The sequence below is a fragment of the Anolis carolinensis genome, unplaced genomic scaffold (assembly GCF_035594765.1).
Source record: "Anolis carolinensis isolate JA03-04 unplaced genomic scaffold, rAnoCar3.1.pri scaffold_10, whole genome shotgun sequence".
NCBI classification, from domain to species: Eukaryota; Metazoa; Chordata; class Lepidosauria; order Squamata; family Dactyloidae; genus Anolis; species Anolis carolinensis.
Genome location: NW_026943821.1, coordinates 24,279,881 through 24,305,474, shown reverse-complemented (window position 1 = coordinate 24,305,474; position 25,594 = coordinate 24,279,881). Strand labels below are relative to the sequence as shown.

The 25,594-nt window shown below is 40.5% G+C and overlaps 1 protein-coding gene across 4 annotated transcripts; it reads left to right on the top strand.

Moving 5' to 3' along the window:
- The first annotated feature begins 192 nt into the window (after positions 1-192).
- smim12 (small integral membrane protein 12) lies at positions 193-23,223 on the top strand. 4 transcript variants are annotated; one of them, XM_062962078.1, is made up of 3 exons: positions 193-466; positions 6,388-6,642; positions 22,270-23,223. In XM_062962078.1, the coding sequence occupies exons 1-3, from the start codon at positions 415-417 to the stop codon at positions 22,563-22,565; spliced, it is 603 nt and encodes a 200-aa protein (XP_062818148.1). In that variant the 5' UTR covers positions 193-414; the 3' UTR covers positions 22,566-23,223. The 4 variants fall into 4 exon arrangements, with proteins under 4 accessions (XP_062818148.1, XP_062818149.1, XP_062818150.1 ...); XM_062962079.1 differs by having other exon boundaries at positions 197-337; XM_062962080.1 differs by having other exon boundaries at positions 217-232.
- The last annotated feature ends 2,371 nt before the right edge of the window (positions 23,224-25,594 follow it).

Sequence of the window (25,594 nt, the reverse complement as noted above, 5' to 3'; positions counted from 1 at the left end):
CACATTGGTGTACTTGGTTTTATACTTTTCGGTACTATTAGCCGCTTTGAGCCCTCTTGCAGAAGAAAAGTAGGATAAAAATCCCTTTTGCATCCACAGATAAAATAGAAGACATGGTGGTTGCTTAGCAACTGCTTCCCAAACAAGGTAGCCCGTGGTTGCCGAGCAACAGTCATCCGTAGCAGCAGGGAGCTGGAAAAGCGTGGTCATGGGACCCGTCCGCATCATCAAGGTGGACAGGACAAAGTGGTGATCCGTCTTCCTTAGGGACTTCCATCTTGGACCTCCAATGAGGCCGTATTGGGATCGCTGGGCATTTCGAACCGTGGGAAATGAGGTCAAGCATCATTTCGAGGGTGGACCCACACCGTCGGATTAATACAGTTTGACATCAGTTTTAACGGTCACAGCTCAATGCTATGGACTCGTGGGAGTTGTCGTTTTGCAAAGCTTTCAGTCTTCTCTGGTAAAGAACGGTGGTGCTTCAGCAATTTTCCCATTTCAGAACCTCAGAGCATTTAGCCACAACAGCGAAAGCGGTGTCAAACTGCATTTATTCTGCAGTGTAGATGCATCCCCAGAGTGCTCCTCACCTGGACGTTATGTGAAAAATAAAGGTGCCATTGTGTAGGAAAAGTCTACCAAAGGGCTTTTTGCAAACACATTACTAGCTTTAATAATAATAATAATAATAATAATAATAATAATAATAATAATAATAATAAGTTTATGTGTACCCCACCTCCATCTCCAAGGATTCTATAGCACTGAGCCATGACAGTCCAAGTGGTGTTAAAATAGCATTATTTCTACAATGTAGATGCACTTTTAGTAGTATTAGATATCTCTATATAGATTGAAAAGTGTCCAAACAGCAGATGCTCAATGGGAGAAGAATCAGAATCTCCTTTCTCCAAGTCTTTTTCTTGAAGTTGCTGTTCAAATAATAATAATAATAATAATAATAATAATAATAATAATAATAATAATAATAATAATAATAATGGGATCTGCGCGCATCATCCGAAAATACATCACAGTCCTAAACGCTTGGGAAGTGTTTGACTTGTGATTTTGTGATACAAAATCCAGCATATCTATCTTGTTTGCTGTGTCATAACAACAACAACAACAACAACAACAACAACAACATCAACAACAACAACAACTGCTACTACTACTACTACTACTACTACTACTACTACTACTTTATTTTTGTATTCCACCTCCATCTCTCCTAAGGGACTCAGGGCGGCTCTCATGAGGACAAGCCCAACCAACACAGTTAAAATAAAGCATAAAATTCATAAAATAACATCATGATAACAGATAGACAACACACAAATAACATAGTAAAAGCATCATTGAGCCAACACTAAATCCACATGAGAGATTGCCATATAGACACGTGTAAGGCCAGTGCTTGTTTTGTTGGTATCTTTTTTAACGCCTCACCTAGTTCTCTAAAATAAAACAAAGGCAACATAGCTTAAAAATACAAAATGCCAGCATTCAAACAATACTGCACAAAACAAACCAATGTGAAGCATACTATTAACATTTCCAGAAGCAGCTAAAATAAACAACACAAAATGACGTGGCACACTGCTAAAAGCCCTTCTTTTAAAAACCTTTCATTGGAACAAAAATAGCATTTTTATTAGTTAATTACTGAAATAATCTGTATATTATTTCATGCAAAAATAATATATAATAATAATATATAATAATTATAATAATATATAATAATATGTAATAATATATACAGTAGAGTCTCACTTATCCAAGCCTCACTTATCCAAGCCTATGGATAATCTAAGCCATTTTTGTAGTCAATGTTTTCAATATATCATGAAATTTTGCTGCTAAATTCATAAATACAGTAATTACAACATAACATTACTGCATATTGAATGACTTTTTCTGTCAAATTTGTTGTGGAACATGATGTTTTGGTGCTTAATTTGTAAAATCATAACCTAATTTGATGTTTAATAGGCTTTTCCTTAATCCCTCCTTATTATCCAAGATATTCGCTTATCCAGGCTTCTGCCAGCCCGTTTAGCTTGGATAAGTGAGACTCTACTGTAATAATAATAATATGCAAAAGGACATGTTATCAACAATAGGCAAAACTTGACAAAGCTATTTTTTGTTAGGGGTGACAACTCCGCAAGTTGCCCAACTAGCATCACCATTGACCAGGTTGGTTGTGGATTTTTTCAAGTTCTCGTTTTTAATCCCCCAAAAGGAACGTTTCCAAGTGGCCTAATTTCATTTCCGATGCCAAAGCTTGCGATTTGAAGTATTTTGTCAATGGGAGTCAATTGTGGCCTCTTTTCTTCCCAAATTGCTGAATGAGCTGGTTGGAACACACCCTCTAGCGGCGGATATAACACTTTCCTTGTCAATAAATGGACCTGACCTCAAGTGCATCTACACTGTAGAATTAACACAGTTGGACACCACTTGAGCTGCCGTGCCTCAATATAATGGAATCTTGAGAATTGCAGTTTTGCTAGCTATTTCGCTTTCTGTGCCAAAATGTGCTGGTGGGTCATCAGACTACAAACTCCAGGATTCCATAAAATCGATGGTGCCAAATGCAATAATATAAAAATATAAACACTCTTTTAACTTACAGGACAGGACAGTTGATGCATTCTTATACGTTTTGAATCAAAACACCACATTTTAAACCTTCAGCTACATTCCAGAAGTTCTTATCAGTGCTCGGTTCATCCCTGGAGCAAGTGATTAATAAGATGTGTGTTGTCGAAGGTTTTCATGGCCAGAATCACTGGGTTGCTGTGAGTTTTCAGGGCTGTTTGGCCATGTTCCAGAAGGATTCTTTTTTTTTAAAAAAACATTGTTTTTATTGTGCATTTTACAAGCAACTTGTGTCTTTCTTAATACAACCAGTAAACAGGAGTCTTTTTTCCCCTTTAGAATAAAAAGAATATCTTTTAGATACCACAACCCAAATACCAACATAACGTGTATGAAAAACCAAAGAAAAAGAAGAGAAGATGAGGGGAGAAGAAAAGAAAAAGAAAAAAAAAAGAAAAAAAAGAAAAAAAAGAAAAAAAAGAAAAGGAAAAATTAATAGTAGATATATACATATCATTTATCAGTTGCTATAAGTCTCTGTGACTTCCAGAGCTCTGGAATTGGTCTTCTTTATTTTCCGCCATAATCATATAGTTTACTTTTATATTTTAAAGAAATGGTTTAACAACATTTGTTATTAATGTTGTTTTTATTCCTAATATTTCCCCAGGAAGTTTCCTTAGATCAATTCTATGTGAATATTTATTTTTTTCTTTTACTAAGTACTCTTTCATGGGTCTCCAATCCATGCTGTTTTGGGGATTTCTGTTTTGTGCTAACCTCTGTGTCAATAGATCCATATTCATCATGTCCGTTACTTTATTAATCCATTTCTCCATACTAGGCACTTCCTTTGTTTTCCAGACCTGTGCTAGAGTTATTCTTGCCGCTGTGGTTAGAAAAAATATTAGTCTATCTGTATTTCTATCTATCTTTGGGTCAGTAATCCCTAGTAAAAAACATTCTGGCTTGAATTCAAACTTTTTTTGTACAATTTTATTATTTTTTTTTATAAATTTCATATCAGAATTTCTTGATCTTCTTGCACTCCCACCACATGTGGAGGAAAGTGCCTGAGTGTTTCCCACACTTCCAGCAATTTCCATTAATATTCCCTTTACTGTATCTGGCTAGCTTATTTGGTGTTAAATACCACATATGGAACATCTTTCCTTAGCATTCTCCTAGGAGAGAATGCTTCTGGAACATGGCCAAACAGCCCGGAAAATTCTCAGCAACCCAGATTAATAAGATGACAGTGGTGCCTCTGATGAAAAGGTAGCTGATCTGCTTGGAATATTATTCTGGTATTTGGGAGGTCTGGGTTCAAGTTCCACATTGAACTCACTCAGTAAGCTATGCTTGTTCTTTCTTAGCCACTGCTATAAGCAAAGTGAAGGAGAACTATAAATTATGCCTCTATCTATCTATATATATAAAAGAGTGATGGCATCACGGCAACCCACAAAACAAGAAAACTACAGGCCCCCCAACCTCGAAATTTAAGAACACAGCCCATCATCCACGCCTCTAGGTTGATACAACAAAAAGAAAAGAAAAATAAAGTCCTAATTAGAGAGAGAGGAATAATTGCTTTTATCCAATTGCTGCCAGTTAGAAGGCTAAGCTTCTCCATCTTGGTCTCCTAGCAACCCAATAAAAATAATAAAAACACTAAAAATTAATACAATAAAATACTATAATAACAGAAAATAACTAAAAATAATACAAGAAAATAATAAAATATAATAAATAAAAATATAACTTACAATAAAATTAATTTAAAAAATGCGAATAAAGTCAAATAAAAATTACACAACAATTTTTAACCAATACCACCACCACTTTGCCACAGCAACACGTGGCTGGGCACAGATAGTCTATCTATAAATGTAATGTGCGTAATTAGGACCGAGTTAACAACAAAACCACTGGGCCAAATCACACCAAATTTGGCCACAATACTCATCACTTTCCAAGGAGTGACCATCAAAAAAAAAATCCAGAAAGAAAACAGAGACAAGGCCAGAAAAATCCCCAAAAATAAAAAACACTGCGCATGTGCAAGAAATCTCCCCTTCATACCTAAGGGACTCCATTGTTATCCAACTATAATACCATTAAATACCCTTGCAGCCTGGTTGCTTCAAATTATAAAAATCGTTATGATATTGAGGTATGTAAATGTATTTGTATTTTATAATTTATTTATAAAATTATAAAAATGTATTTTAGAGTACCTTTATCTACCTCATTAGATTTTAATCATGCACTTTGCACCACTGCCCGGCCTTTTTATTATCTTGTTCTTATTCGGCGGTTCTGCTTACCATTATATTGCTGTAAATTGTTGGTTTGACCTGCGTAATGTTAAATGTTAATGTTTTTATTGTAAATGTATTTTTAATTTGTTTATTTGACAAAATTTGGGCTTGGCCCCATGTTAGCTGCTCTGAGTCCCGAGGGTGAGATGGAGGCGGGGTATAAATTGTTGTTATTATTATTATTATTATTATTATTATTATTATTATTATTATTAGCTGTGCCCGGCCACGTGTTGCTGTGGCGTTGTCTGGTGGTGTTGGTGAGAACTTGTTGAGGTAGTGGTGGTATTGAATGTCTGTTGTATGGTTGTCTTTATGTTTAGTATGCATTTGGTTGTTTGTGTATTGTGAAAGTGGTGAGGGTAGAGGGGGTCTAGTCCCTGTGTAGTATTGTACAGTATTTATATGTTGTGTGGAAGGGCCTTGAGTCTACACTGCCATATAATCCAGTTAAAATCTGATAATCTGTATCTTATAGGCAGTGTGGAAGAGGCCTGAGGCCTAACTCTGCCTGTCCCCTGGGCTGAGTAGGTTGCTAGGAGACCAAGTGGGCAGAGCTTAGCCTTCTAACTGGCAGCAATTGGATAAAAACAATTATTCCTCTCCGTCTAATTAGGACTTTATTTTTCTTTTCTTTTTGTTGTATGAACGTAGAGGCATGGATGAGGGGTTGTGTTGCCAAATTTAGTGTTTCTGGGATGTGTAGTGTTGTTGTTTTGTCCTAGGCCAATTTTTTAAATCCTTTTATATATATAGAATAGCTTTGCCCGGCCACGCGTTGCTGTGGCTTATGGGAATCCTTTGTTAGCCAGGTGGAATAGCAGTGAATAGCCTTGCAGTCTCAAAGCCTGGCCGTTTTCTGGAGTAGCTGGAGCTTTTTGTTGTATGAACATAGAGGCATGGATGAGGGGTTGTGTTGCCAAGTTTAGTGTTTCTGGGATGTGTAGTTTTGTTGTTTTGTCCTAGGCCAAAATTTCATTACCCTTTTATATATATACTAGCTGTGCCCGGCCACGCGTTGCTGTGGCGAAGTATGGTGGTATGGGAAATAAAATATTGAGGAATTGCTGGTAGTTAAGGTAAAGGGTCCCCTGGGCTGAGTGGGTTTCTAGGAGACCAAGTGAACAGAGCTTAGCCTTCTAACTGGCAGCAATTGGATAAAAACAATTATTCCTCTCCCTCTAATTAGGACTTTATTTTTCTTTTCTTTTTGTTGTATCAACCTAGAGGCATGGATAAGGGGTTGTGCTGTCAATTATCAAGGTTGTGGAGTGTTTACTTTTGTTGTTTTGTCCACTACCGTGATGCCATCACTCTTTTATATATATAGATATAGATTATTACTATAGTTCTAGATTGACTCTTTCTTTCTTTCTTTCTTTCTTTCTTTCTTTCTTTCTTTCTTTCTTTCTTTCTTTCTTTCAAATCACTTTCAACCCAAACTGAATGCCAGGATCATCGTGTAATGGAGATGCTTTTGCTCCTGGACCTTTGCGATGGGAGAATGGACACCTCACAGTCTTTCCTTTAAAATGCCTTGACCCAAGTGATCCCAGTCTCATTTTCATGCCACGCAGCCAACGAACAGCATCTCAAGCCCGGATTTGGCATCTGCAGCATTTGGCACTAGCGCAGGGTTGGCTTCGGCAGGCTTCATGTTTGTGTGTGACTCAAGCAGTCAGATTTTCTGACCATTGGAGAATATTGGGTGAGTATTTTGTTTTTCCAACATTGGAACATGAGTCTTTCAACTACAGAAAGAAATCAGTAATGCGAGGCGGTTTGAGTGTTGGGAGACTAGAGTTCAGATCCCTCGTTCTCTGACTCCGTGACCTGAAATGCAGAGCCAAGTCTGGATTGTGGCAATAGCACAATAGTTCGGAGATACTGATTTGTCACATTTGTTTTTTTTTTTCCCTTCCTTTGAATGGACTCAAAGCAGTGGACATGTCTCAACTCCTCATAACATTATCATCGAACAAAACTATGTAGGATGAGATTGAAAGGCAGCATAGCATGGTTTGTGTTTCTGTCTTTATGGTTGGGACTTTATCGCGCCATGGTGAATTAGTACCGCAATCTCATTTTCTATGAAAATAAGAACATTTCTTTATTTATTTGCTACATTTATATGCCGCCCTTCTCACCCCGAACGAGACTCAGAGCAGCTTACAAATTAAATTTACATACAATATTATATTATTAGCATAGTACAATACTGGCAATAAATTACTATATTGTACTACAGTAGAGTCTCACTTATCCAACGTTCTGGATTATCCAATGCATTTTTGTAGTCAATGTTTTCAAAACATCGTGATATTTTGGTGCTAAATTCGTAAATACAGTAATTACTACATAGCATTACTGCGTATTGAACTACTTTTTCTGTCAAATGTGTTGTATAACATGATGTTTTGGTGCTTAATTTGTAAAATCATAACCTAATTTGATGTTTAATAGGCTTTTCCTTAATCCCTCCTTATTATCCAACATATTCACTTATACAACGTTCTGCCAGCCCGTTTATGTTGGATAAGTGAAACTCTACTGTATATCAATATATTGTAATATTATTAGTAATATTACATGTAAAATATAATATATAATTAATATTATTTATTACATACCAGCATTGTCCTTTCTTTTGATGGTTCCCATAATAGTGCCTTATGAACATTGATGGAAGGTTGCACTATCAGCTTACTGCATCAATTCACTGACCACATCTTCCTATATATACTTGCCCTTTCCTGCAGCTGTGCCTTTAAAAAAAAACAATGGAAGAACTCTGTAATGTTGAGATTTGGTCCATCATTGCAGTGTGTTAAAGCTCTAAGCTGCTGAACTTGTGGACCAAAGAGTTGCAGGTTCGAATCCGGGGAGCGGAGTGAGCTCCCGCAGTTAGCCCCAGCTTCTGCCAACCTAGCAGTTCGAAAACATGCAAAGGTGAGTAGATCAATAGGTACCGCTCAGGCGGGAAGGTAATGGTGTTCCATGCAGTCATGTCGGCCACATGACCTTGGAGGTGTCAACGGACAATGCCAGCTCTTCGGGTTGTGGCGCAGGCTGGTGAGCAGCCTGCTGCAATAAATCACTCTGACCATGAGGTCATGAGTTTGAGGCCAGCCCATGGCGGGGTGAGCACCTGTCAATTAAAAAATAAAAAATAGCCCCTGCTCGTTGCTGACCTAGCAACTCGAAAGATAGTTGAATCTATCAAGTAGGAAATTAAGGTACCACTTATAAAGTGGGGAGGCAAATTTAACTAATTTACGACGTTGGAATGAGGAAGTGCCGTCACAGTGGATGATGAAGCAGCTGCTCCTCCCTGTGGCCAGAATCAAACATCCCCTCAGGAGAAGGTTAAATTGCCTCTGTGTCTGTCTCTGTCTCGGTTCATGTGGCCGGCATGACTGCATGGGGCACTGTTACCTTCCTGCCGGAGCAGTACCTATTGATCTACTCACCCCTAACAGCGGGAGCTCACCCCGCTTTCCATATCCGAACTGCCAACCTTTCTGTCTGCAAGTTCAGCAGCTCAGTGGTTCAACCCGCTGTGTCACCGGCACCCTAAAATTGTATACTTTGCCACAAAGTTGTGATCTGTGTAGGATAGGGAGAGAAAGAGCGAAAAAGAAGGGAAGGAAGAGGTAGAGATTTTAAAAGAGGAATAAGACACAGCATCCTGTATTGTTCTGCCTTTAGTTGCCACTCCGGGTGACAAGAAGGGGAAACATGCCTCCAAAGCATGTGCGAAACTCCCCGTTGCATCCGTCCCGCTTTCTTCTTTCGACAGCGCCAGCCTCCCCTCTTGATAGGCTGTGTAATTTGCTAATAATCATAATTACGGTGATCGCTGGCTCCAAGTGCAAAGAGGCAATCAGCTCCTTAAACCCTAACTGTGCATTAAAGGAAAGGAATGCAAAACACAGGCATGCGTGTTTTGCCCACGCTCCGCTAATCATTATTTTGGACCGGCCCATCTTGTGTTGTTTGCAGACATTTGCTTGTAAGCACAGGGCGAGAATTTCCAAAGAAGAGGCTTGCAGGAACTAAGCAGGACTTGGACCAGGCCAGAGATTAGATGGGAAATATTTTGGCCGGTGTGCTATTTTGAATTCCATAGTGGAAGGATGCTGGGATATACTGTATATACTCGGATATAAGCCGACCCGAATATAAGCCGAGGCACCTAATTTTACCACACAAAAAAAACCCCTGGGAAAACATTGACTCCAGTATAAGCCGAGATACCAATAAAACTACCGTATATACTCGAGTATAAGCTGACCCAAATATAAGCCGAGGCACCTAATTTTACCACACAAAAAAAAACCCTGGGAAAACATTGACTCCAGTATAAGCCGAGATACCAATAAAATTACCATATATACTTGAGTATAAGCTGACCCAAATATAAGCCGAGGCACCTAATTTTACCACACACACAAAAAAAAAAACCCAGGAAAACATTGACTCCAGTATAAGCCGAGATACCAATAAAACTACCGTATATACTCGAGTATAAGCTGACCCAAATATAAGCCGAGGCACCTAATTTTACCACAAAAAAAACCCCGGGAAAACATTGACTTCAGTATAAGCCGAGATACCAATAAAACTACCATATATACTCGAGTATAAGCTGACCCAAATATAAGCCGAGGCACCTAATTTTACCACAAAAAAACCCCCAGGAAAACATTGACTTCAGTATAAGCCGAGATACCAATAAAATTACCGTATATACTTGAGTATAAGCCGACCCAAATATAAGCCGAGGCACCTAATTTTACCACAAAAAAACCCCCAGGAAAACATTGACTTCAGTATAAGCCGAGATACCAATAAAATTACCGTATATACTTGAGTATAAGCCGACCCAAATATAAGCCGAGGCACCTAATTTTACCACAAAAAAAACCCCAGGAAAACATTGACTCCAGTATAAGCCGAGATACCAATAAAATTACCGTATATACTTGAGTATAAGCCGACCCGAATATAAGCCGAGGCACCTAATTTTACCACCAAAAAATGGGAAAACATTGACTCCAGTATAAGCCGAGAGTGGTAAATTTCAGAAATAAAAATAGATACCAATAAAATTACATTCATTGAGGCATCAGTAGGTTAATTTTTTTTGAATATTTACAAAAAGCTCTAATTTAAGGGAAGACTGTCCAACTCTGATCAAATCATTATTCTCATCTTCTTCAATGTAAATGTGCTTATGTATCCTTTTAATAATAATAGAGTAAAATTATACATGTAATAATAATAATAATATATACAGGAAAATAATAGAAGTAATAATAAATAGAGACAGCTATTGGATGACCAGCCTTTGGAGAGATAGCTATTGGATGACCAGCCTCATTATAATTCTATTCTGAATGTTATTAGGTTCCTTTCATCGGGGTATTTTAATCTAATGATTTTAGTCCAATGCTGCAAAACCATTTCTGGGCTGAGCCTCCCTAGTTCCCTTGGCATCCCTGTTTCTGGCTTTCATACGATTACTTGGTGCAACATTTTCCAGCCAGCTTTGGGGCATCTAAGTCTTGAGCTCTGCAGATTATTTGTTTGGATACAAAAGAAGGATGTTCTTGTTCTTACACCTCCTTCTGGAATACAGGGCTGATTAGTAGCTTCCGTATCAGTCGGAAGGTGAAACCTCTCTGGATTGTAGTGTGTACTTTAAAACAGCTACACTAAGTGCTGAGCTGTGTTTGGTGGATAAGGTTTAGCACCTTGGAGAGCGCCTTGAAATTCAGGTTGAAACATGGACTGGGTTCACTGACATTGGAGCCATCCACTGTAATGTTTGGTGTGGTTTAAATTTCTACATAAAGGCATGCTATTCTGCTTTGATCAGACTTAGTCAGGAGTGACTAAGTATGTTTAGTCTGGAGAAAGGAAGGTTAGGAGGGATGTGATAACCATGTTCAAATATTTGAACATGAGCCATGGGTTCAAACTGTACGAGAAGAGATTCCACCAAAACATTAGGAAGAACTTCCTGATAATAGTTGTTTGACAGTGAAATATGCTACCACCTGGGAGTTTTCTTCTCTGCTGGTTTTGAAATAGAGGCTGGATGTCCATCTGTTGGGAGTGCTTTGGTTGTGTCTTCCTGCCTGGGAGTAGGGGGTTGGACTGGATGGCTATTTGGGTCTCTTCCAAGCCTAGGGTTCCATGATCTTCAGTAAGAGTTTGGAAGTAGGTAAAAGTAAAAGTTTCCCGACATTAATTCCAGTCGTGACCGACTCTGGAGGTTGGTGCTCATCTCCATTTCCAAGCCGAAGAGCCGGCGTTGTCCATAGACACCTCCAAGGTCATGTGGCCAGCATGACTGCATGGAGTGCTGTTACCTTCCCGCCGGAGCAGTACCTATTGATCTACTCACATTTGCATGTTTTCGAACTGCTAGGTTGGCAGGAGCTGGAGCTAACAGCAGGCGCTCATTCCGCTCCCAGGATTTGAACCTGGGACCTTTTGCTCCGCAAGTTCAGCAGCTCAGCGCTTTAACACACTTCTCCACCCGGGGCCCCAGTTTTGAAGTAAAACATTGCAAATAATGATGCTGTGCTTTACTTTTATTCAGACTAAATAGTAAGGGCGAATATTGACACTGGAGCCCAGGTGGCGAAGTGTGTTAAAGCACCGAGCTGCTGAACTTGCAGACCGAAAGGTCCCAGGTTCAAATCCCCGGAGTGGAATGAGCACCTGCTGTTAGCTCCAGCTTCTGCCAACCTAGAAATTCGAAAACATGCCAATGTGAGTAGATCAATAGGTACCGCTCTGGCGGGAAGGTAACGGCGCTCCATGCAGTCATGCCAGTGGCCACATGACCTTGGAGGTGTCTACGGACAACGCCGGCTCTTTGGCTTAGAAATGGAGATGAGCACCAACCCTCAGAGTCGGACACGACTAGACTTAACGTCAGGGGAAACCTTTACCTTTACCTAATATTGAGACTTCTAAACATTATCTCGTCAAAAAATAAATTCTGCCTTCCACATAGTGACCATAGTTAGCGTAGTCGAAGTGTACTTAACACACATGCCTGACACCAACATAGTGTAGTGATGGAGCGTTGGACTATGATTCTAGAGACCAATCCTCACTTGGCTATGACTCTGGAAAGTCAAATACTCTCAGCCTCAGAAAACAGTAGCCATTTGTCGGAAGTGATTGTGATGTTCATATTCTCACATTACGAGTTGCCTGTTTCTTGCAAGAATTAGTGGCCTACAGTGTGTTGTTTCTTTAATGTAATGATTCTGAGCTCTGAGGAAGTGTAGCTTAGATCATGCCTGCCTCTGAAACAAAGTCCCTGAAGCTCGAGCTGCCAAACTGCATTAATTTTGTCCCTCATCTCCTGGACTCTATGTGCAAAATAATGTCTTATTTGGCCATTGGGGAAGCCAAAATAGAACTTGCCTTGGCTTGCAGTAAGCAAAGCCTACCTGTGACATGCTCCTTAAGAAGTTGTCGCATATCAGAGCACTACTGGAAGCATTGACCACTTATAATCCTTACTGCCAAGGCTGGCCAAAGACAATTTGCAGCACGATTTATAACCAGGCACAATGCATCTAAGATCAGCCAAGTTTCTTTGACTCCTGAGACAGAAAATGGCACAAGCACTGGCTCTCAAAACCCAACACAGAATCTATACAAGCTGAAACTATTATGTAGTTTCACTTACCTACAGGAAACCCAGTCCCCAGTTTAACTTGAATTTAAAGGTGCCCATGGTGGCGCAGTGGGTTACACCGCTGAGCTGCTGACTGAAACATTGGCAGTTCGAATCCGGGGAGCGGGGTGTTAGCCCCAGCTTCTGCCAACCCAGCAGTTCAAAAACATGCCAATGTGAGTAGATCAATAGGTACAGCTCTAGCGGGAAGGAAACAGTACTCTATGCCGTCATGCCAATGGCCACATGTCCTTGGAGGTGTCTGTGGATAACGCCGGCTCTTCAGCTTAGAAATGGAGATGAGCACCAACCCTCAGAGTCGGTACAACTATTTATTTATTTTATTTATTTCTCACATTTATATCCTGCCCTTAAAAAATAATGAGAAAAATAATGAGAGAAAAATAATAAATGTAATAATACCAATAATAATAGAGAAAATAATAAATGTAATAATATCAATAATAATAGAGAAAAATAATACATGTACCATATATTCTCGAGTATAAGCTGACCCAAGTATAAGCCAACCAGGACCCTCACCCGAGTATAAGCCGAGGGGGGCTTTTTCAGTCTTAAAAAAAGGGGCTGAAAAACTAGGCTTATACTCGAGTATATACAGTAATTTACTCATCCAGCTGGACAACATAAGTAGATGATGGGCTACCTTTGCCTTGGCAGATTACAGACTCCATATATTTAATGTCAAATGGGCGAGTTGGCCTCAGTCACCATGGAGCATTGCAGAGAACCAGCCATGGGAGTTGCTTAATCTCTCCTGCTTTTCCAAGAGGTTAACCTTTTTGCCAAGATTAAAAATTAAAAGGTTAATATTTAAAGCCCTTTCTGAGTATGTTTGTATGGGGTTTTCAAGCGATAACATCGGCTCCGCTCACCCTGTCGTGATGCAAAGGAAACATTCAAACCTGGAGCAGGCTGGCGTTGCCACTTGGACGGCCTATGAATTTTTCAAAGGCCAAATTAAATTTTTATTCTAATTTATGTAGCTCTGATAACGGAGGGCTGAGATGGCAGAGAAGGATGATCTAGTTAGCTCTCAACGTCTTCCCAGTCGGTCCCCTTCTTAGTAACCGCCAAATCCTCCTTAGTTACCACGGCTGTTCTTCTTTGTGGGGGAAGAAGAAACTCTAAGTTTAGAGATCGTTTGTTACTACAAGAGACAAGGAAACAACACATAGGCACTCCGATTTCTCAGATCAGGGAAAGGCATTCTGCACGTGCTCAGAAGCAGTGTTGCTCCAACCACACCGAAGCCCGTCTTGTCCAACAAGCCAAATGTCTCTGAGGTTTCAAAAGCATAGAGCGAAAATGAGTATTGTGCTCTGGGCATCACAATTCAAGAAGGATATCAACAAATGGGAACATGTCTAGAGAAGAGGCAGCAAAAGTAAAGGTTTTGCTTGGAGACAAGGAAACTGAAAGGTGACATGATAGCCATCTTTAAATATAGGAATATATAAATATATATATATCTATATATATATAAGAGTGAAGGAATCCCAGCGACCGACAAAACAACAAAACTACAGGCCCCCCAACCTCGAAATTTGACAACACAACCCATCATCCATGCCTCTAGATTGATACAACAAAATGAAAAGAAAAATAAAGTTCTAATTAGAAGGGGAGGAATAATTGATTTTATCCAATTGCTGCCAGTTAGAAGGCTAAGCTCTGCCCACTTGGTCTCCTAGCAACCCACTCAGCCCAGGGGACAGGCAGAGTTAGGCCTCACTTAGGCAGCTTCTGCCAACCCTAAAGTTCAAAAACATGCAAATGAGAGTACATGAATAGGTACTGCTCTGGCAGGAAGGTAACGGCTCTCCATGCAGTCATGCCGGCCACATGACCTTGGAGGAGTCTACGGACAACACCAGGTCTTCGGCTTAGAAATGGAGACCCCCAAAGTCAGACACGACTGAACTTAATGTCAGGAAAAACCTTTACCTTTTACCTTAACTACCACCAACTCCTCAATACTTTATTTCCCATACCACCAGACTTCGCCACAGCAATGCATGGCTGGGCACAGCTAGTAAATATATAAATATGCTCTGGACCCAAGAACATCAAGCAATGGGTTCAAACCGCATGAAAAGAGAAACCACTTAACATATGGAAAGAATGCCTTTACCATAAGAATTGTCTGATATACTGCCATATTATCTGCTTTGAACTGGATTGTATGGCAGTGTGGGCTCATATAATCCAGTCAAAGCAGATACTGGAACACCTCAGCAAGTAAGAGTCCAAAAGTGGAAGGCTAAAACCTGGAACCAGGGCTGGGCAGTGGCACGGCTGGTTAGTAGCCAGCTGCAATAAATCACCACTGAGCAAGAGGTCATGAGTTTGCACCAGCCTGAGTTGGATTGAGCGCCTGACCATTAAATGGCCTAGCTCATTGTTAACCTAAGCAAACCAAAGATACAGTAGAGTCTCACTTATCCAAGCCTCACTTATCCAAGCCTCTGGATTATCCAAGCCATTTTTGTAGCCAATGTTTTCAATATATCATGTCATTTTGGTGCTAAATTCATAAATACAGTAATTACAACATAACATTACTGCATACTGAACTACTTTTTCTGTCAAATTTGTTGTATAACATGATGTTTTGGTGCTTAACTTGTAAAATCATAACCTAATTTGATGTTTAATAGGCTTTTCCTTAATCCCTCCTTATTATCCAAGATATTCGCTTATCCAAGCTTCTGCCGGCCTGTTTAGTTTGGATAAGTGAGACTCTACTGTACTGCCATATAAAATCCACATTATCTGCTTTGAACTGGATTGTATGGCAGTGTGGGCTCATATAATCCAGTCAAAGCAGATACTGGAACACCTCAGCAAGTAAGAGTCCAAGAGTGGCAGGCTAAAACCTGGAACCAGGGCTGGGCTGTGGCACGGCTGGTTAGTAGCCAGCTGCAATAAATCACCACTGATTTATGAGTTTGCGCCAGCCTGGGTTGGATTGAGCACCTGGCCATTAAATGGCCTAGTTCATTGTTAACCTAAGCAACCCAAAGATACTGTACTGCCATATAAAATCCACATTATCTGCTTTGAACTGGATTATATGGCAGTGTGGGCTCATATAATCCAGTCAAAGCAGATACCGGAACACCTCAGCAAGTAAGAGTCCAAAAGTGGCAGCCTAAAACCTGAACCAGGGCTGGGCTGTGGCACAGCTGGTTAGCAGCCAGCTGCTATAAATCACCACTGACCAAGAGGTCATTTGCACCAGCCTGGGTTGGATTGAGCGCCTGACCAATAAATGGCCTAGCTCATTGTTAACCTAAGCAACCCGAAGATAGTTGCATCTATCAAGTAGGAAATTTAGGTACCGCTTTATACAGGGAAGATAATTTAACTACAATAGAGTCTCACTTATCCAAGCCTCGCTTATCCAAGCTTCTGGATTATCCAAGTCATTTTGGTAGTCAAATGTTTTCAATGTAATGTTTCATTACTGTATATTGAACTACTTTTTCTGTGAAATTTATTGTATAACATGATGTTTTGGTGCTTAATTTGTAAAATCATAACCTAATTTGATGTTTAATAGGCTTTTCCTTAATCCCTCCTTATGATCCAAGTTATTCGCTTATCCAAGGTTCTGCCAGCCCGTTTAGCTTGGATAAGTGAGACTCTACTGTAATTGATGTACAGTAGAGTCTCACTTATCCAACACTCGCTTATCCAATGTTCTGGATTATTATTTTTGTAGTCAATGTTTTCAATATATTGTGATATTTTGGTGCTAAATTCGTAAATACAGTAATTACAACATAACATTACTGCGTACTGAATTACTTTTTCTGTCCAATCTGTTGTATAACATGATGTTTTGGTGCTTAATTTGTAAAATCATAACCTAATTTGATGTTTAATAGGCTTTTCCTTAATCCCTCCTTATTATCCAAGTTATTCGCTTATCCAAGGTTCTGCCAGCCCGTTTAGCTTGGATAAGTGAGACTCTACTGTAGTTGCATCTATCAAGTAGTAAATTTAGGTACCGCTTTATGCAGGGAAGATAATTTAACTAATTGACAACACCACACGCTGGGCTGTGGCGCAGGCTGGTTAGCAGCCAGCTGCAATAAATCACTCTGACCAAAAGGTCATGAGTTCGAGGCCAGCCCGTGTAGTGGTGCCAAGTCGCATTCCTTCTGCAATGGAGACACAACTGCGCTGCCGGGGTTGTGCGGCTGCGGCTGCGTAGTGTCTGGCTTCTGGGCTTCCTCCCGTGGCCCTTCCTCCTCGGCAAGCCTGGCCTCTTTCCCAGCCTCGTGGCCGAGGAGCAGGGACGCTCATTGGCCCGGGAGGCGGAGGAAGGGGCGAGGCCGAGGCGAGGAGCAGGAAGGAGCGCAGGGCCAGGCGGAGGCGCCCGAGTTTGGAGAGGCCGGAGGGGGCCCGGCTTGGAGGACGGAGAAAGAGGGGGAGAAGGTGAGAGGGGTGCAGGGATCTCCCGGGATGGGGGGCCCGGAGTCTGAGGAAGGCCCTGGTCCCTGTTATGGGGCAGTGAAGCCCCCCGGGACCCCTCCTCGGCCCCCTTTTCCTCATGCGTCAAAGGCGCGCTCGTGCGCCCTAAGAGTCTCGCCCCTCGCCAAGGGCGCATTCGCTTTGGCGAAGGAACCCAACTAGAGGGTTGTTGTATGTCTTTCGGGCTGTGTGGCCATGTTCCAGAAGCATTCTCTCCTGACGTTTCGCCCACATCTATGGCAGGCATCCTCAGAGGTTGTGAGGTATGAAGAAAACTAAGCAAGGAGGTTAATCTGTGGAAAGTCTAGGGTGAGAGAGGTCAGTGTGAAGAGGTCAGAGAGGTCAGTCTCACCCTAGACTTTCCACAGATATATATTAACCTCCTTGCTTAGTTTTCTCCATACCTCACAACCTCTGAGGATGCCTGCCATAGATGTGGGCGAAACGTCAGGAGAGAATGCTTCTGGAACATGGCCACACAGCCCGAAAGACATACAACAACCCTGTGATCCCGGCCATGAAAGCCTTCGACAACAACCCAACTAGACTTCATTCCCACTGCCATGCGGTGGGATGTTGGGAGTTGTAGTATTACAAGGTCTTTTCTGCCCAAGCCTGCTGAGGCCTACCCCAACTACAGCTTCCAGGAGTCAGTAGCATTGAGCCATGCCAGGTAAAGTGGTCTCAACATTGCATTCATTCTACAGAAGGATTATGGATCCAGCCAGCTGCTAGAGACAGGCACATTGGCTGTTGTTAAAGGAGAAATCTTTGACAACATTACAGTGTTACAGTGACTCCTGGGAGCAGTAGTTTTACAAAGGGTTGTTGTGTGTTTTCCGGGTTGTATGGCCATGTTCAAGGGTGTCTGGTGGCACAGAGCATTAAAGCGCTGAGCTGCTGAACTTGCGGACCAAAAGGTGCCAGGTTCAAATCCCGGGAGCAGAATTAGCACCCGCTGTTAGCCCCAGCTCCTGCCAACCTAATAATAATAATAATAATAAACTTTATTTTTGAACCTACCCTGTTTCCCCTAAAATAAGACATCCCCAGAAAATAAGACCTAGTAGAGGTTTTGCTGAATTGCTAAATATAAGGCCTCCCCTGAAAGTAAGACCTAGCAAAGTTTTTGTTTGGAAGCATGCCCGCCGAACAGAACACCAGAGCATGCAGGATCGGTAAATGTCCGTACCATAGTGTTGTACATGGAAATATTGGTAGTAACAAGATATTCTTGATAGGATTCACAGTTTGTCTGGTTATGCTGGTTTATCATAACTACTGTACAGTATAATAATAATAATAATAATAATACTTTATTTATACCCCGCCACCATCTCCCCGTGGGGACTCGGGGCGGCTCACAACGTTACAAAAGTAACAGCGCAAATACATTAACAATATACACAGTTTAAAACACAAGAAGATGATAAAACAGAAGTTAAAACAAATGTTTATACAACAGTAATAATATCAAACAACCACCAATGCAATTCAATGCAATAAATGTTCTTTTTTTGTTCAACAATAAATGTGAATTCTTCTTCATGGAAAAATAAGACATCCCCTGAAAATAAGACCTAGAGCATCTTTGGGAGCAAAAATTAATATAAGACACTGTCTTATTTTCGGGGAAACACGGTAGCAGTTCAAAAACATGCAAATGTGAGTAGATCAATAAGTACTGCTCCGACGGGAAGGTAATGGCGCTCCATGCAGTCATGCCAGTAGCCACATAACCTTGGAGGTGTCTGTGGACAACGCCGGCTCTTTGGCTTAGAAATGGAGATGAGCACCAACCCCCAGAGTTGGACACGACTGGACTTAACGTCAGGGGAAAACCTTTACCTTTACTATGGCCATGTTCCCAAAGTATTCTCTCCTGACGTTTCGCCCACATCTTTGGCAGGCATCATCAGAGGTTGTGAGATATCATAGACACCATAGATGTGGGCGAAAGGTCAGGAGAGAATACTTCTGGAACATGGCCATACAGCCTGGAAAACACACAACAACCCTGTGATTCCGGCCACGAAAGCCTTCCAACAACACAGTTTTACAGTGGTTCTCAGCCTGTGGGTCCCCTGATGCTTTGGCCTTCAACTTCTAACAGCTGGTAGTGTAACGGTAAAGGTTTTCCCCCTGACATTAAATCGAGGATACCTCGAGAGGTATCCTCGAGGTATTGTCTTCCAGGGCAACTCTTGAGTAACTTCTGGCAGAAGCATATGATAGAATTATCTGGAGGACCTTGAGAATTCCTAGTAAAGACATATTGCCTTGATTCTGTGTTGCCTTGATTCTGTTCCTGCCCGTGGGGTGATTCCAGAAGGTGGTGCTGAAGGACTGTGGCTCAACTTTTCGTTGGTTATGTTGCCTGATCCTTTAGTCTATTGCTTTGTTTCTTGTGCTATTTAGCACCAGCATGAAATTTGAGGTGCAAAGTGTTCTGCAGAAAAACTTTTATAATACACAGTTATGCAGAAACTGTTCAGCATTAAATTTTGCAATAAAATAAAATACAATTCTGGTGCTTAATTTCGTGTCAAAACATATTCAATTTCCATATATACTAATGTATAAGTTGACCTGGTGAGTAAGTTAATGGTGTTTTGAGGGGTATAATTTCTAGACAGACATACACTACAGAAACAGAATCAATGTATGAGTGTAATTGTTCTTTTCTTTGTCTTGGAAATTACATTTCCTTTATTGCAGGCTCTGCTATTATTTCCCTCCTCTGCCGCAGCAACACACTGCTGGGTTATGTTCAGTTTATGATCCATGTTAATTCCAAGGTCCTTTTTATACATACTGCTATTAAGCCATCTATTTACTGCAAAAGTATGCATTTAGTTTTTTGTGGCCCAAATGGTACAACATTGCTAGCTGATCTTTTACTCTGTAGATCGGATCAGGTTGGTCTCTCATTTGACTAGATAATCCTGAATTTTTCCTTAAACATTCCTCTAGCTGAGTTCAATCTGAGTGCTGTCAAACGTCTGATATGTTTTATAAAATGTTGCATTTGCTTTCATCATCATGTCGTTGTTCACAAGCTAATACATGAATCTTTTTCTTGGAAGAAACTACTGTATATACTCGAGTATAAGCCTAGTTTTTCAGTCCTTTTTTAGTACTGACAAAAAACCTCCTCGGCTTATACTCGGGTGAGGGTCCTGGTGGGCTTATATTCAGGTCGGCTTATACTCAAGTATATATGGTATATTTATTATTTTTCTCTATTAGTATTGTTACATGTATTATTTTACTCTATTATTATTATTACATTTATTATTTTACTCTATTATTGTTGTTACTTTTAGATTTATTTTACTCTATTTTTATTATTGTTAATACATTTATTATTTTACTGTATTTATTATTACATTTATTATTTTACTCTGTTGTTACTTTCACATTTATTTTACTCTATTTTTATTATTAATAATACATTTATTATTTTACTGCATTTATTATTATTACATTTATTATTTCACTCTATTATTACAGTATTAAAAATACAAAAGCACATTTACATTGAAGAAGATGAAAATAATGATTTAATCAGAGTTGAACAATCATATCTTAAATTACAGTTTGATGTAAAGATTCAAAAACATTTAAACTACTGATGCCTCAATTAATGTAATTTTATTGTTATCTCGACTTATACTGGAGTCAATGTTTTCCCAGTTTTTTTGTGGTAAAATTAGGTGCCTCGGCTTATATTCGGGTCAACCTATACTCGAGTATATCTATATATATAAAAGGGTTATGAAATTTCGGCCTAGGACAAAACAACAAAACTACACATCCCAGAAACACTAAACTTGGCAGCACAACCCCTCATCCATGCCTCTACGTTCATACAACAAAAAGAAAAAAAGTCCTAATTAGAGGGGGAGGAATAATTGTTTTTATTCAATTGCTGCCAGTTAAAAGGCGAAGCTTCGCCCACTTGGTCTCCTAGCAACCCACTCAACCCAGGGGACAGGCAGAGTTAGGCCTCACTTAGGCCTCTTCCCTACTGCCTATAAAATACAGATTATCAGATTTGAACTGGATTATATGGCAGTGTAGACTCAAGGCCCTTCCACACAGCTATATAACCCATTTAGAATCTTATATTATCTGCTTTGAACTGGATTATCTTGACTCCACGCTACCATATAATCCACTTCAGTGTGCAGTCGGACACAACTGGACTTAATGTCAGGAGAAAACCTTTACCCTTTACCTTAACTACCACCAATTCCTCAATACTTTATTTCCCATACCACCATACTTCACCACAGCAACGCGTGGCCGGGCACAGCTAGTCTATATATATAAAAGGGTAATGAAATTTCGGCCTAGGTCAAAACAACAAAACTACACATCCCAGAAACACTAAACTTGGCAGCACAACCCCTCATCCATGCCTCTACGTTCATACAACAAAAAGAAAAAAAATAAAGTACTAATTAGAGGGAGAGGAATATTGTTTTTATTCAATTGCTGCTAGTTAGAAGGCTAAGCTGTGTCAGGGGAAAACCTTTACCCTTTACTGTAACTACCACCAATACTTCAATACTTTATTTCCCATACCACCATACTTCGCCACAGTAATGCGTGGCCGGGCACAGCTAGTATGGTATATTTATATTTATATTGGTGTTGGCCAGTAACAAGTCAGCCCGCAAGCAAGGTATGAAGATTCCTTAAATAAGTTGTATAAGCAGCATGTGTGCATTAGCACATTAGACTCCAGAGCTTGCCGTGCTGAAGATTTTGCTGCTTAAATACATAAAGAAATGTTGACTTCCAGCTCTCTGCAGTCAGCGAGCCCATGATGGGTAATGGCAGTTCAAGCTGTAATCCAGCCACAGCTATGAAAAACCTTGTGACATCTTATAAGACTCACAGAGTTATTGTGAGTCCTTTAAAGTGCTACAGTGGTTGCCCCTCTGGAATCCAATAAAACCGAGCAAATATAATCTCTCTTGCCTGCTTAGCTTGCGCTATTAAAAAATAGATTCTAGAAGAAAAGGGCATTGCAATATTTGCTTAGCTCCAGGCTCGAGTCAGTCTTGGGTTTGAGCAGTTGAATTGTGATTTATTTGGTCTTTTTGTGTGTTGCTGTAGAGCTTGCCGGAGCCATGTGGCCTCTCCTGTGGGCGACGGTGCGGGCCTATGCCCCGTATGTCACCTTCCCCGTGGCCTTTGTGGTCGGGGCCGTGGGCTACCACCTGGAGTGGTTTATCCGTGGCCAGCCTCCTCCGCCAGCCCTCGAGGACGAGAAGAGCATTTCGGAGCGGCGCGAGGACCGCACACTTCAAGAAAGTGCGGGGAAGGACCTCACCCAGGTGGTCAGCCTCAAAGAGAAGATGGAATTCGCCCCCCGAGCGGTGCTCAACCGGAACCGGCCTGAGAAGAACTGAAGGATCCGCTCGTGTGCCTTCGAGGCCAACCACGTTTTGCCCCGTGGTTGGCAGAAGGATTCTGGTTGGATTCCATTTGTGTTTCTAATCCTATTGGTGCTTCTGTCTTGCTGGGGTTGACCAATGACAGTCTGCGATTCCTGTTGCCTTCACCCTCATTTCGCACCCATGGCAGACAACTAGAATCCAAATAATCCATGGAAATTGGGATGCAAAGGACCCAGCACCTATGGGATCCCACGGAACTATTTATCCTCCGCCAGACTCATTCAACACACACTGAAACTGTTTCTTCATTGTGTATTTCCTCCAATAGTTTCATTCAAGATCCAGTTATAGCTGAGCAACGTGGTTGCTTTCCTTTCCATCTTTTCTCCTTGACCTTGGCCAAATTTGACTTTTAAAACATCCCAGATTTCTTATTCGCATGCCGTTGAAGATTGGCTTCTTCTAGAGGACTTCTGGGTGCCAGGAGAGGTCGAAACCACTACCCACACAACAGGTGGTTGCTGCTTTTGTGCAGTGTTGCTGCTACTCAGGAAAACTGGATGCATTTCCCCCAGGATTTTATATGTGGGAGAGGTGGGAAGGCTGACCTTTTTGCATGTGGATTTACCTACCAGTAAAATTCAATATTAAAACACAGTTTGGAAATGTAGGTACTTCGTATTTTTTTTGGTGAGGTATGTGTGCGCACAAGAAATCTTAGCTTATATCCTCCTGTTACCTATAGTAAATCTGAGGGTTTCCAGTAGGTATGTTTCCTTCGTGCATTCATTTCGTGTTGATTGTTGGTCAACACAAAACGAATGACGATATTTTCGTAGGAAACGAGAGGTGACACGAAAATGAAAGCAGCACAGTCATCGTGCTTGCTTACATTTTCTTTTCGTTTCGGCCGCGAAACAATAAGCAGGTACTGACTTCCCATTACAGCTGATGTATACCAATGGGTGTTAATAATAATATTAATATTAATAACAATAGTTATTCTGGGATCCTAAGCTGAGTCTGAGAGAGGAGTGCCTCCCCATGACATCTGATGTGTACCAATGGGTCTTCATAATAATATTAATATTAATAACATTCTGGGATCCTAAGCTGAGTCTGAGAGAGGAGTGCCTCCCCATTACATCTGATGTGTACCAATGGGTCTTCATAATAATATTAATAACAATAGTTACTCTGGGATCCTAAGCTGAGTCTGAGAGAGGAGTGCCTCCCCATTACATCTGATGTGTACCAATGGGTCTTAATAATAATATTAATAACAATAGTTATTCTGGGATCCTAAGCTGAATCTGAGAGAGGAGTGCCTCCCCATTACATCTGATGTGTACCAATGGGTCTTAATAATAATATTAATAACAATAGTTATTCTGGGATCCTAAGCTGAATCTGAGAGAGGAGTGCCTCCCCATTACATCTGATGTGTACCAATGGGTCTTAATAATAATATTAATAACAATAGTTATTCTGGGATCCTAAGCTGAGTCTGAGAGAGGAGTGCCTCCCCATGACATCTGATGTGTACCAATGGGTCTTAATAATAATATTAATAACAATAGTTATTCTGGGATCCTAAGCTGAGTCTGAGAGAGGTCTGCTTCCCCATGACATCTGATGTGTGCCAATGGGTCTTAATATTCATATTAATAAAAATAGTTATTCTTGGATCCTAAGCTGAGTGTGAGAGAGGAGTGCCTCCCCATTACATCTGATATGTATCAATGGGTCTTAATAATAATATTAATATTAATAACAATAGTTATTCTCGGATCCTAAGCTGATTCTGAGAGGGGAGTGCCTCCCCATTACATTTGATATGTACCAATGGGCGTTAATAATAATATTAATATTAATAACAATAGTGATTTGGGATCCTAAGCCGAGTCTGAGAGAGGAGTGCCTCCCCATGACATCTGATGTGTACCAATGGCTCTTAATATTAATAACAATAGTTACTCTGGGACCCTAAGTTGAGTCTGAGAGATGAGTACCTCCCCATTACATCTGATGTGTACCAATGGGTCTTAATAATAATATTAATAACAATAGTTATTGTGGGATCCTAAGCTGAGTCTGAGAGAGGAGTGCCTCCCTATTACATCTGATGTGTACCAATGGGTCTTAATAATAATATTAATATTAATAACAATAGTTATTCTGGGACCCTAAGATGAGTCTGAGAGAGGTCTGCTTCCCTATGACAACAGATGTGTGCAAATGGGTGCTAATAATAATATTAATAACAATAGTACTCTGGGGAAGACCTGGATGTTTTAAAAGTAGGTTGGCTAAAAGGGGACGAAATGCCCTCCGTATGTGGTGATTTTCACCTCTCTAGTCTAAAAACTGAGTGGCGGGAGGGGGGGAATGAGCCTCAGAAGCCATCCCATTGCTGCCAATGGTCTGCAAATATTCATTTTTTTTGTAAGCGAGATGAAAATTCTATCCATATAGGCACCCCGTTTTCGGAAATGAGGACAAATACAAAACGGATACAGAATGAATGAAACTGAACAAAACGAACAGCGATTCCATACAAATGCACACCACAAGTTTCAAGCCTTTATCCCAGGGGTCCCCAAACTTTTAAAACTGGGGGCCAGTTCACGATCCCTCAGACCATTGGAGGGCTGGACTATAGTTGGCCAGGTGGCCACTGAGCAATAATAATAATAATAATAATAATAATAATAATAATAATAATAATAATAATAATAATAATTAGCCCAACTCATTTCTGCCTTTATGGACCAAAAGCACAAACAAAGCACCCCTGACAGATGACCTCCCAGCCTCAATGTTAATAATAATAATAATAATAATAATAATAATAATAATAATAATAATAATAATAATAATTTTTTGTATTTGTGGAGCATCAGAGGTGGAGGATATCGCACATGTACTGTTCAGCTGTGAATTATATAAGAAAGATGCCTCGGGCCATACATTATTCACAAAACACACTGGGACCCACATATTAAAACTTCATTTTTGTTGGCTGGCTAGAATCCTAAAAT